Genomic DNA, 13605 nt, shown 5'->3' with positions numbered 1-13605 from the left:
GTGGTGCAGTGGTTAAGAATGCACCTGTCAATGCAGGGGACATGGGTTCGAATCCTGGTCCAGGAAGATCCCACATGCTGCAGAGCAACTAAGCCCGTGCGCCACAACTACTGAGCCTGAGCTCTAGGGCCTGTGAGCCACAACTACTGAAACCTGCACGCCTAGAGCCCGTGCTCCACAACAAGAGAAGCCACTGCAATGAGAAGCCTGCGCACTGCAACGAAGAGTAGCCCCCGCTCGCCGCAACTAGAGAAAGCCTGAGTGCAGCAACGAAGACCCAACATAGCCAAAAAATAAGAAAGAAAAGAAAGAAAGAAAGAAAGAAAGAAAGAAAGAAAGAAAGAAAGAAAGAGAAGAAAGAAAGAAAGAAAGAAAAAGAAAGAAAGAAAGAAAGAAAGAAAGAAAGGAAGGAAGAAAGGAAGGAAGAAAGAAAGAACATTGGTGGCTCACCATTGTGTTGACAGCAGTTTACCCCTTGTGCTGCTTAGATCCACTTTTTTTTTTTTTGAATAAATTTATTTATTTATTTTTGTCTGAGTTGGGTCTTTGCTGCTGCGCGCGGGCTTTCTCTAGTTGCAGCGACTGGGGGCTACACTTCGTTTCGGTGCACGGGCTTCTCATTGCGGTGGCTTCTCTTGTTGCAGAGCATGGGCTCTAGGTGTGTGGGCTTCAGTAGTTGTGGCTCGTGGGCTCTAGAGCACAGGCTCAGTAGTTGTGGCTTACAGGCTTTGTTGCTCCTCAGCATGTGGGATCTTCCCGGACAAGGGCTCGAACCCATGTCCCCTGCATTGGCAGGAAGATTCTTAACTACTGTGCCACCAGGGAATCCCAGATCCACTTCTTCACATACATTCCAGAACACCTCCTCCCAGATCCAGTACACCTGTTTTCTAGGGGAAATTTAGAAGTGGAAGATGAGTGAAAGAATTATAGCCCTGGGACTTCCCTGGTGGTCCAGCGGTTAAGACTCCACACTCCCAATGCAGGGGGCTCAGGTTTGATCTCTGGTCAGGAAGCTAGAGCCTTCATGCCTCAACTAAGAGCCCACATGCTGCAATGAAGATCCCGCACGCAGCAATGAAGACCCCACGTGCCGCAACTAAGACCTGGTGCAACCAAAATAAATAAATAAATAAAGAATTACAGGGCTGTGGCTGAGTTCATCTTGTCCCCCATCTACTATACACTCAAGATTCTTATCACCCTCAGCGAACACCTTTGCTGGTCTTGGTAGCTTGCCCCATGGTTTGGTCCAGGTCCTTAACCTACAGGTCTGATTTGCAGGGTACCATGCCCTTCTTTGGTACTTAATAGTTTATATACTTGTCCATTGCCATCAAAATTGGGTAAGAAGTATCAAGAGGTACCCAAGTGGATCTGGGCACCAAGCATATCCTCCCAGCAGGCTGGATATGAAGGTCAATTATTTCTGACAGAGTGATGATTCCTCTCTTTGTGTCCTAAGTTGCCAATGACAGTAGCTCGATCAGCCTTGGTAAGTGAAATTCATCTTTTGGGGCCCATGTGCAGTCACCATGGATATTCTATTCATGCACCCACTGGTCAAGCACTGATGTGGCTGATAACAGAGGCTGGGTACCATCAAGTGGCCAAGTCACTTTGTTTTCTTGGTTGTTTATATTTCTTCCAAGATCAGTGCTGTCTGGTGGACATTAACATGGGATACAAAGATCCTAATATTTTGTGTTCACTCTCATCTGTTTACCCACTCTACTCCAGACCTACTTGACTCTAATTTTGTAATCTTCCTTCAGGTCTCTGTCCAGATGGCCAAGCCATTCACCAGTGGCAAGAGTTTATACATGTTCTCACCCTGGGCCACTTATCTTTCCACATAAAGTGGAGGACCCAGGGCACAGTGTACCCTTTGGGAGGAAGCTCACTCACCAGCTATTTTTGGTTTTTTTTTTGGCTGCGCTGTGCCTTTGTTGCTGCACGTGGGCTTTCTCTAGTTGCAGCGAGCAGGGGCTACTTTTCATTGTGGTGCACGGGCTTCTCATTGTGGTGGCTTCTCTTGTTGCGGAGCATGGGCTCTAAGTGCGTGGGCTTCAGTACTTGCAGCACGGGGGCTCAATAGTTGTGGCTCAAAGGCTCTAGAGCGCAGGTTCAGTAGTTGTGGCACACGGGCTTAGTTGCCCAGCGGCATGTGGGATCTTCGCAGACCAGGGATCGAACCCGTGTACCCTGCATTGGCAGGCAGATTCCTAAGCACTGTGCCACCAGGGAAGTCCACTCACCAGCTTTTTTTTAAGGCCACACCTGTATGGGGCTGTAGTGACTCTTCTCTTTTTAGCTTGCATCCACGTATTGAGGTAACCCAGCCATGATTCAAGCTTGAACTTTTCTCTTCCATCAGCTGTTCCTGGGAAATTTCCCATATAGCCATAGTGCAAATTGAAGGAGAGGTGCTGATGCCACCTGCTTGTGCCCACTGGTCCTGCTTATGCTGAATCCCAGATGTACCACTTTCATCTCATAACAAATCATTGCTAGGCTGCCTAACCTTGTGATTTGGTGAAATAGGTCTGAGAGAACCCACCTCATCGGTGTAGTTACCACCATATGGTTACTCGGTGTCCAATGGTCGCATACTTTTCTTCTACTGGGGTATAATAGCATGCCAGAAATTATTTTTCAAGAGTAAAATTCTCTGCTACAAATGTCATGGCCTTGCTCTAGAACCCCAGAGACCTGCATTGTGATTATCCCATTGGGGTTTGACAAAAATTCCACATAGCATTTTTTACCACCATTGATACCTCTAACATCATAGATCTTCCAGGTAGTACAGCCCAAGGGTCAGATTGCACCACAGTCTGATACTACTTCAAAGCCCTTTCTCCTCTGGGCCCTACTCAAAGCTAGCAGCCTTTCTTATCACTTGATCCCAGATGTAGAATATGCTGCCTTTATAACCTAAAGAGGCATATTTGATGTTGGGCCTCCTTTTTCACTGTGGGGTATGTGAGAGGCAATAGTTGGTCCTTTAGTTTGGATAGGATATCCTGACATGCTCTTGACTATTGGACCCCCCGAAATTGTATTTTTGTGGCAGGCTCCTGAATCTTAGTAAGACTTCTCTTCCACCCTCTGGTGCACATATGTCCTGCCAAGGTCTCCAACGTTGTAGCCCTTTTCCAAAGTATACAGTTACCCAAAGAAATGACCAGAGATTAATTTGGAAAAGAATTGGGAAAATTATTTCCCCATTACTGGCCATAGTTCCTTTCTCCTGGGCACCCAACTCCTTCAGCTTATGGATTTTGAGTCTGAAAACTGGCTCAGATCCAGGAATTGGGCAAAAGATTGTGATGTTTTATTGGCACAACTGCCTTCAGCTTCCTTATCATCCATCGTTGATTTTTTGATGGTGTAAGTTGAATAGTACCCTTGTTGGCTACCCGTCTATTTTGCACCTAAAGACTTTATGTTCTATTATCTATTCACAATTTTGAGGGACAGGTCCCATTGACTGCTATACACTTTTCAATTATCATGTATATTCTTATCAATCCTTACTGATTCAAAGATTAACAACTAGAGAATCTAGATGAAGGTTTACAGGTGTTTAGTGCACTGTTTCAGCATTTTGTAGATTTAAAAATTTACAAAATAAAAGTAGGGAAACAAAGGTCAAGGCTATGAATAAATAAATACAGAAACTAGTGACAAAAGTCATCATATATATATATATATATATATATATATATATATTTTAGTTTTATGGGATTTTTCTTTCTTTACAATATTAGAATCTCTTTTTTTTTTTTGGCCATGCCGTGCAGCACACAGGATCCTAGTTCCCTGACCAGGGATCAAACGCGTGCCCCCTGCAGTGGAAGTGCAGAGTCTTAACCACTGGACCACCAGAGAAGTTCCCAACAATATATTCGTATAATATAATAAAAATAAATTTTAATTCCTTTAAGGCCAAATGCTGATGCTTGTTGTAACCTGTTAGGTTGATACAACATTTTTGGAGAGCAATATGAATTCCAATATGTATAAAAAGTGAAAGTTGTGTTGTATTCTACCATTTAATTCCATTGCTGAAAATTTACCCTGAAGTAATTATCTAAAATATGAAAATAAATTTCTCATGAATGTATGCATTAGAGCATTATTCATAATAGGAGAAAACTGGAAATAACCTGAATATGTAGCCATGGAGAATTAGGTATTGTAATATATCTACTTAGTGAAATATTCTGAGGCCGCTAATGCTACCAATGTTGATGTGATGCTCTAGGAAGGACACAATATTACATAGAATTTCTGCCAAAAATGTACAAGTTTAAAAGTGTTGTATCAACATAACAAGTCCACAATAATCCTAACAGCATCGAGTTTTAAACTGTCGTAGGAAACAATCAGATAAACCAAATTAAGGGATATTCTTCAAAACAACTGTCCTTTACTTTTGAGTGTCAGTGTCTCAAAAGACAAGCTGAGGAACTGTTTCAGATTAAACTGAAGAGACATGACAACTAATGCAATGCATGATCCTAGATTGGGAAAAAAAAATTTATAACACTAATTATTCGAACAATTGGCAAAATTTGAATATTGATTCGATGATTATATTTTAGATAAAAGTGTTGAATATTACATTTCCTGATTTAATTGTGTTATGGCTCTGTAAGAAAATATTTTCATACTTAGGAGGAACATGTTGAAGTATTTAGAGCTCATTATGTCTGCGACTTGCTCTCAAATGGCTCAGAAATAATGAAAGATTGAGAGACAAGGCAACATGTTAACGATTGTTTAGTTTAGAAGGGTTTGTGGAAGTTACTATTGCAGCTATTCTGTAAGTTTGATAATTTTTCAAAATAAAATGTTTAAAAAGTATTATCTAGTCTACAAACAATGTCCAAAATATTCTCAATAAGAGATCACGTGAAAAATACAGTTCAAAACTGTATGTGACCTATAATTGTAAGAGCATAAAATGTTGGCATATTGATGTATTAGGGTAGTAGGGAAGATTTTCCTTTTTTTAAAAAAATTTCTTTAATGATGTTTGTTATATTGTGTTTAAAATGAAACCATTATATAAGATTAAATGCATTTAAAAAATCACCAAGGGGCAAAAAAAACAAAAAAAAAAAAAAGAAAAGAAAAAAATCACCAAGGGGAAGAACAGTATAAAAACAATAAGAATAATAGAATAATTTTTAAAATTCCAATTCTACTCCAGGGTTCCTTAAACATGTTTTGTTTGTTTGTTTTTTCATTTTTTTTATTTTTTGGCCACACGGATTGCAGGATCTTAGTTCCCCAACCAGGGATCCAACCCGGGCCCCTGGCAGTGAAAGTGTGGAGTCCTAACCACTGGAACGCCAGGGAATTCCCTCCTTACATTTTGAAAAACGAAAGTTTAATTTATAGATCCAAACCAGTTTAAGCTGTTGTCCCATCTCCTAACATGAAATGTTTTGCTAAAGTCCAGCTCCAACTTAAAAAGCAAATAAATAACAAATTCCTCTCTGGGTATGGGTGTGATTTCTTTTTTTTTTTTTTTTCTTTTGATGGAGCTGAACACAAGGCTTTTAAGTAATATTATCTTCTATCAGATATCTGGTTTAGTCTCCCAAAATAAGAACATAGTTCCAAGTTTCTTTATGAGTACTTTAAATACTTTTACCCCCAGGCAGTTTCAGAAAATAGCATGAATTTCCTATATTTAACATTACGTTTTTTCAGCTCTTTGAAAAAAAAGTTTTATTGTGGTACAGTTGACATGCAATGTAACATCCCTTGTTTTTTTGGCTGCATTGGGTCTTTGTTGCTGCACGCGGGCTTTCTCTAGTTGCAGTGAGCGGGGGCTACTTCCTTGCGTTGCGCAGGCTTCTCATTGCGGTGGCTTCTCTAGTTGCGGAGCACGGGCTCTAGGCGCACAGGCTTCTGTAGTTGTGGCTCGCGGGCTCTAGAGCGCAGGCTCAGTAGTTGTGGCGCATGGGCTTAGTTGCTCCTCAGCATGTGGGATCTTCCCGGACCAGGGCTCGAACCCGTGTCCCCTGCATTGGCAGGTGGATTCTCAACCACTGCGCCACCAGGGAAGCCCAACATTCCTTTTTATGAAAAAAAATAAACAAAAGTTAATAAGTTAAAATATTTTCACTTAAATATTTTCAGTCAAGTATTGCTCTGCTCTTCAAGTATTAATTACATTTAGCTAATCCTTTTTGTAACTGACAAAACAATAATTTCCCCTTAGTTTTTAAATTTCAACGACTGCTGACATTTTCCTATATATTGCCAAAATCTCTTTCAGAATGTAAATATTAAGCTCTAATAAAGGGATAAGATCGTGTTTACTTATCTTGCCATCTTATTTTACTGTAAAATAAAATAGGTATTTAACTCTCATGTGAACCTATTCTCTTACCTTTCAGGGGGGAAAAGCATATAATCCTATATGGAAAAACTTTTAAGCAAGGTCAGATTTTTTCTTTTAAGGTTCTGTTTCCATAAATTGCCTGGCAATTAAACTAACAGTTTGTTTCATAAATCTGCCCAGCATAGTAATTTTTTTTTCATTTTCCAGAAGTCACTTTTTATAAGCTAAGTACATCCAGTCTGCTAATATGCATATCTAGATCAAACCCTTTTCCCCTTCTTAAAACCTGATAATCTCAGGCACTGATAATGATAAAAGTATGGACCCCTGTTTCCTAACTTTCCATTTCAGAGCTGTGAATGCTGTTGGTCAGTTTGTACTAAATGCATCCACAGACCTGACAAAAGCTCTCCCCAAATAGTAAGTCTTTATAGTGATTTGTCATTTTTTAAAAAGATATAAATGGCTCTCTTGCGAGTATTATTACCATTATTTTATTATTTATTTTTAACAAAACAATAATCACAGTTTTCCATTAGCTACTTGAAACACATAAGGTGATATATGAGAATTTTTAGTACATCCCATGTTTCTAAGCAATGTCCTGAATGAGGATTGGAATCTCTCAAACTTTGAACTTAAAATAAGATTTTAGAGGCAGGTGAATCAAAAATTTCTAATTCACAGGTCTCCAAAGATGCTGTTGGAGTAGAAAGGCACATGGCAAGTCCTGGGGAAGGTAGCCATTCAGACTATTCCGGTAGATTGGTGTTTCCTCAGAGAATCATCACAATCTGAGGAAACAGAGAAAATCCAGTCCACAGGGGTAGTTTTCTTTTAGCCAAGCTCATAGAGCGTAAGTAAAACAAACTAAAAAATTTAGTGCCAGTTAAGATGGACTCTGAGCAATATAACTAGTCTAGACATTCCTGTATCCATATCAGCCCTACATATATACAAATCAATACCAGAAGATATGTGCATCATATGGTCGCTTGGTAAACCTGGAACCAAACAAGGAGAATTAGTTGTGGTGTCCTCAAGAAATCATTCCCAATGAGGGCCAAATGGACCAGAGATCCATATTTTTGCACCAGGGCACTCTGCCCCCAGAACAAAACTAGATGGTCAAATATTGTCATTCTGGATTCCTCTTTTATAGATGGTAAGCAGACCAGCTCCCACCCATTAAATATTTCTTTAGACAAGTTCAATGTAAGCACTTACTCATGTATGTAGCAATGAAAATCCAGTCATGCTTCCCTGAAGTTCCACCCAAATCTGTGAATTTGGGGTGTTTACAATCTTGTGGGTTATTTCTAAAAGCTACTGATCTCATCCCACTACATTTAAATTTTTTTCTAATTTCAATTTTAAAAGGTAAATTACATTTACTTATAGTATCTTATTGTTGACCCAGCATACTCCTTACATGAATTTTTCACATACTCTTTGCAGATTATTTCTCAGTATTTCAGACAATTATCTTTCTTATTAGGCAGTCCAATTACAATCTAGTCAATATTATATAGTGTTAAGAGCCCTGAAGACAGAACTGTGTTCTTGGGAAAGTTATTTAGCCTGTTTCCTTATCTCAGAATGTTGTTTTGAAGATAAAATGAGGTATTATCAATGCACATAAACTGCTTAACATGATACCTGGTATATAGTAATTTTCCTATTACATTGTTAGTCCTAAGGCTAGAATTCTGTGAAGTTTTAAAAATTTTGGTTTTTCCCAAATATTTGTTGGCATTCTACCTACAAATCATCAAGGACCTAACATTTTGCTAGTGGAGGCAACCAATGATTACTTAAATAATATTTAATATAATACTGGGTTTAGAGCTAGAGTTATAAAGTGGCCTGAAGAAAAATAAAGCAGGGTAAGGAGATAAAGAGTAATGAGCATGATAATTTAGATAGGGTGGTCAAGGAAGCCTTCCCTCAGGAGATGGCATTGGAACAGAGATCTGAATGAAACAAGGGAAGAAACGAAGTGACTGTCTCAATCATTAGGTGAATGAGTGCTTGTTTTGGCTTGTTAGCTACCCCCTTTATGTTCTTAGTCACACTTCTTTATGTGGGTAGTGAACTATTTATATATCTATGACTTAGGATGCCAAACAGATTTAACAGTCCAGAAAGGAAGTGCCTGGGCTTCCCATGTCCTTTAAATATCCTTCAAATATTACACATTTCCCATTACTAACTTAGTACTTCTTGAATTGTCAGTTTTGTGAATGAACTTAGTATTAGAAGTCCTTCAAAGAGATACAGGCATTTTGGAAGACCCTATCAGAGGAAAGCAGCTCTGGTATGGAAGAATCTTGGAGTCAAGAGAACTGGGTTTGAATTCCAGCTCACCCATTGGCTGTGTGGACTTGCCTGTGTCCCCTACTTTACTGAGTCTGTTTCTTTATCTATAAGATGGGGGTGATAATTTTTAATTCACATATTTGTTATAAAGGTCAAATGAATTAACTGATGTGAAAAATACGTGGTATGTTATAAGAAATCAATAGTTGACTCTGAAAGCTTGGAATATCCTTAAAGATAATGGACGGGGGTTGGGTCTCTGCATAGAATTCTTAAGCATATTACACTATACAAAAAGTAGAAACAATAAATTTATGTTAATATAATATTACATCATGCTAATTATAGTTAACATTGAAGTGCTTACTATATTCTAAGAACTATTCTAAATAAGTTACATGGATTAACTCGTTTTTCACACTAACCATGCAAGATAAGTACTGTTATTGTGCCTATCTAACTCATGACAAAATGAAGCACAAAGAGACTAAATAATCTGCATGTGGCCACAGTAAAGGGGGGAATTGGGATTATGAACCAAGGAAATTTGACATTGGAGCTCATGCTCTCAAATACTAAACTATATAATTGTAATTTAAAGGATTATTTATCCTGTTTGAAGCCATCATTTTAGGTCTTTCCTAAAGTAACATCACTGTAGAAAGTGACAATAACAATTTAAAAAATAGAGTATAAAGTATAACCAAGTTTAAAAAGAGAGTGAAAAAGGTTTTAAAAAAGTTAGTGTTAACTAGAGGTTGGTTTAGATTATATCTAAAGTTAATACCCAAAATGAAAATATTAAGGATCATTTACTTTATTATGCGATTTCATATCTTGTCTCAAAACCTATTCATTTTAAGAAAAAACGATTGCTTAGTACTAATCCAAGTCTAAGAAAGGCAACTAATTTAAACAGAATGTCTAAAATTCCAAGGCCTGTTTTTTTTAAAATCCTAGACAGTGTTGCAGTAATATTTTTGAGGGATTGATCATAGCAGATGTGATCAGTTTGAACCACAGTTGAACAATGCCCAGCAAAACAATGACTTTGATTATCTAGAAAACCTAAATAAAATTCCAATGACAAAATACATGATAAAAATGATGTGCTGTTTTTATTATGATGTGTTCTATTAAATTATTTAAAGTCTCTTTACCATGAGTTAGATCTATAAAGACTAGTGATATACCAGCTTCAGGATTATATTATGTAGAGAAAAGATCATGACTATTTACAGATGCTAAATGATAACCAATCATTCCAGGCATTTATTTATTTATTTATTTTCCAGGATTTTAAATAAGAGTTACCATGATACTATGCTGGGCCATTAATTATGTATTAACTAAATAACTCCAACAAGTAGAATAGTGTTTCAATACCATATCCCATTTCAAATATCTTTTTTATTACTCTTTCCTTTAAGTACAAGCACAAATAGGGTAGTAATGTAACAAATGTACTTTTTTGTGCATTAATAGATTAATAAAGAATAAAATATTTCGCCCATGAGCCATGGCCGCTGAGCCTGTGCGACTGGAGCCTGTGCTCCACTGCGGCAGAGGCCACAGCAGTGAGAGGCCCGCGTACCGCAAAAAAAAAAAAAAAAAAAAGAATAAAATATTTCAGATTGGCAAAAGCAAAACAACCATAAACACACATAGATAAAAACCTAATCACCAAGTCTTTGACATGGTAGAGTCTAATGGTAATATTAGGAAAAGACACATGAATGTGTTATAAAACACATGCAACAAAGCTCATAGAAAATGGACAGAAATTAAGCTCCAAAGAAGAGGAGTATATATATATACTTCTACTATACATGTATAGTAGAAATACTAGGATGATTGACAAAACTGAGGTGTGTTTTGATCAAGAGAAAAGTTTAAAAAATGGAAGCTATTATTAAAAGGAAGTTTTAAGAACATCACTGGTTTTCAGTCCCACTGAAATCTCTTTAAATTTTAAATCTCTTTTGTTCTATTATCTAGCAGCATTGGGAAAATAATACATATATACTATCTCTTCAAAGAAGATAACAGGATACTACTTTTAAACAACAGAAAGTATCACTGAGATCGACTATAATTACTTTGGATAGGTTAACTAAGAGTAGATCATCTAAATAGAAAACCATTTATCCATTTATTTTATGTTTTCAGAATTCTTTCTACTTTAAACCTACTAGAGCTAAGTTGACTGGTCAAAAGCTTTTATTAATCGTGTCTGACATCCAGGTAAACCAAAGCATATGATCAGGCAATGGTTTTGAGTTATTACAGCCTCAATTATGTGTTAGCCAACTCAAGCGACCATTATGTAGTCAGTAATAGGTATGACACAGCTCTGGACATCAGCAACACTGTAAGCAGGCAGGCACAGGCAACCTGCTTATACCAATTTTTCTGGTGTTAACATTCTTAAGAAGTTTGGAAAACAGTAATTGTATGTCTTCCTCATTAAAACCTTACAGTAGCGCTCTACTAGATTTCTTTACCTCTGTTTTTTGTATTAATAACCGTGCAGAATAACACTGTCTTGAGAAATGACAGCACAGCATCTTACAGGGAAAGGAAATATAGGATGCCACTGTAGGGATAAATTTCTAATTACCAGTGATTATTGTGAATATAACACTATTTTCCTGAACATTAAAGTCTCCATGGAGAGTAGCTACAGTTCAAAAAAAAAATTGTTTTGAAACTTTAAAATTGCATTGGTGTACATGATAATGTAACAAAGTGCACAAAAGAAAAAATTTAAACATTGTTTTAAAAAAATACATTAGGGGAAGCCGCTGATCTTTAGGAAGGCACGAGGTTGAGTATTCTGAAGCATTTAGGGAGTCCGATTCATTTTCAAAGCTGGTTACAATCATTAGCATAGCACACCCTTGTGAGGGAAGTGTATTATCATCTGTGGTTCATAAATGAAAAAGCTAGAGCACTGAATGACTAAGTCACTCGCCCAAGGAGAATGAGTCAACGTCGAGTCATAGTTGACCCGGCCTAACGACTCCTGACGGTCAATCCAGGGCTTAGTCAGCGGGAGCCGGAGTGGCTTCCCTGGCTCGCACCCGGACTTGGGCTATTTCCGATCTCGTTAAAGCACAACAGTGGAAGCGAGAGGACCCACCTTGCAAATGATTTTTACTTCCACGCAAGCCTTAGCCTTGAGGTCTTAATCTCAGGAGTTGGAACAGGAAACGCTGTCGGGTGCACTCCCCCTCCCCCAACCTGTGGCAAGTGGGTACTGTGGGCGGCCCCGCCACCCCTTTTGGCAGTGATGGCCATGAGTGACCACCAGCGTTAGCGGAGCCGGGGGACCGGGGAGGGTTGCCTGCTTAAACAACGATTCTCCATCGCCGCCTCTTTTTGAAACTAAGAGAAAATGGTGTGCAATCAAAAGAAAATTAAATGAACACATAGGCAACTTGTTCTAGGACCTCAACTAAGCAAAAGAAGCCTTATTATTGTGCGTGCTGAGCCTACGGTTCCCAACCTTTCGGGAAAGATGGGAAGACAGGGCGACAAAGGGTACAGCAGGCATGCCTGGCAGTAAGTGCGACAGCAGCTATCCAGGCGGAAGAGCAGAGGACTGAAACCCACTCTCCAGCACGCGTGTGTCCGCCGCGCCGAGAACCGCGCACCGTACCCATCGACCACGTGACCAGTCCTTTTTTTTTTTTTTTTAAACTTCTTTGCCTAAAAGAAAAAAAAAACGAAAACTAGAGAGAGAAAGACAGGAGAGAGACTCCACTTCCCAGAAGTCTCTCGTTAAACACGCCGCCGCAGTCTTGCGCAGGCGCCGCCAGGGCCAAACGGACACGTCCGTCACGTGAACAGAAGCCGGCCAATGCGGTTTGAATCTCATTTTTTTCCTCTCACCCCCCCCCTTCAGGAGCGGTTGTGCGATCAGATCGATCTAAGATGGCGACTGTGGAACCGGTGAGTATTGCTTTTGGCCCCCACCCCCACTGGCCCGCACGCTCCGTCTCCCTTCGGACTCGGGGATCCCGCGGGACCGCGTTCCCGGTGCGCACGCTACCCCTTGCCGCCCCCTCCCCCTCTTCGTGGGCCTGACCTCCCCGCGGACAACTGGGGGCGCCCCGGAGATTGGCCGCGACGGCGTGTAGAGCCCACGTTCTGGTGGGGGCCCAAGAGCTCGCGGAGAGGTGTGGGGGAGGGGCGGCGCCTCAGGCAGAGCCGCGAGGGGGTTCGAGGGTGGAGGGTGACCTGGGCCCTGGGCTAGGTGTGTGGGAATTGTGTCTTCGGGTTAGGAGGGCGCTGGGCCGTCTCCGAGGTGGCGCCCGGATGCGCAGGGAGGGTGGGCGGCGAACCGGCCTGGAATGAGATGGAGGGAACCTCGGGGCAGCCTTTCCGTGTCTCCCTCCCTCGCTCTAGCCCAGGGGTCGGGTGCGGGGCGCGCGCCGGAACTCCTTAGACTGGTGGGCCAGGGAGCCGGTGGGCGCGCGTTGCCCTAGGGTTAGTTGGGCGGGAGTGGTGCCGCGGCGTGCGCGGAGAAGCTTCGACCTCGCCTAGGGGAGCCGAGAGCGGCCAGCGCATGTTACGCCGGCGTGTCCGAGAGTTGCCGGGGTGGGCTGCAGGGGAGGCGAGAAAGGTTTGGAGTGGGGAGGAGAACCCCGTGTCACGGGGTAAAGCTCTGCGAGTAGGATGAAGGGTGGTGGTGGTGGTTAGCAGGGGGATCACATTGTCCTCGCCCCTCCATGCTGGAGGCTGGGCTGTCATGGAGGAGGGAAGGGGGAGGAGCGAGGCCTACGGATAGCTGCTGCCGGTCTGGTTGCCGGCCGGACCTGCTGCATTTCACACGCGCCCGTCTCCCATTCATTCATCGTTTCCGCGCAGTGCTCACGCCTCAGAGAATGCGAGTGGGTGTAGATCCGTCTGCTCTTCCG

The 13605-nt window shown here is 40.9% G+C and overlaps 1 protein-coding gene across 1 annotated transcript in view; it reads left to right on the top strand.

The window, feature by feature from the left end:
- Window positions 1–13253: 13253 nt before the first annotated feature.
- The window catches only part of EIF4E (eukaryotic translation initiation factor 4E), a 45504-nt gene continuing 45152 nt past the window's right edge, over window positions 13254–13605 (top strand). Inside the window, exon 1 of the mRNA XM_007463792.1 lies at window positions 13254–13310. Within this exon, the coding sequence (XP_007463854.1) occupies window positions 13254–13310 (57 nt within the window). The remainder of the gene's footprint in view (window positions 13311–13605) is intronic.

The sequence above is a fragment of the Lipotes vexillifer genome, unplaced genomic scaffold (assembly GCF_000442215.2).
Source record: "Lipotes vexillifer unplaced genomic scaffold, Lipotes_vexillifer_v1.1 scaffold49, whole genome shotgun sequence".
NCBI classification, from domain to species: Eukaryota; Metazoa; Chordata; class Mammalia; order Artiodactyla; family Lipotidae; genus Lipotes; species Lipotes vexillifer.
Note: the sequence above shows the minus strand (reverse complement) of the source record. Positions and strands in the feature narration are given on the sequence as shown.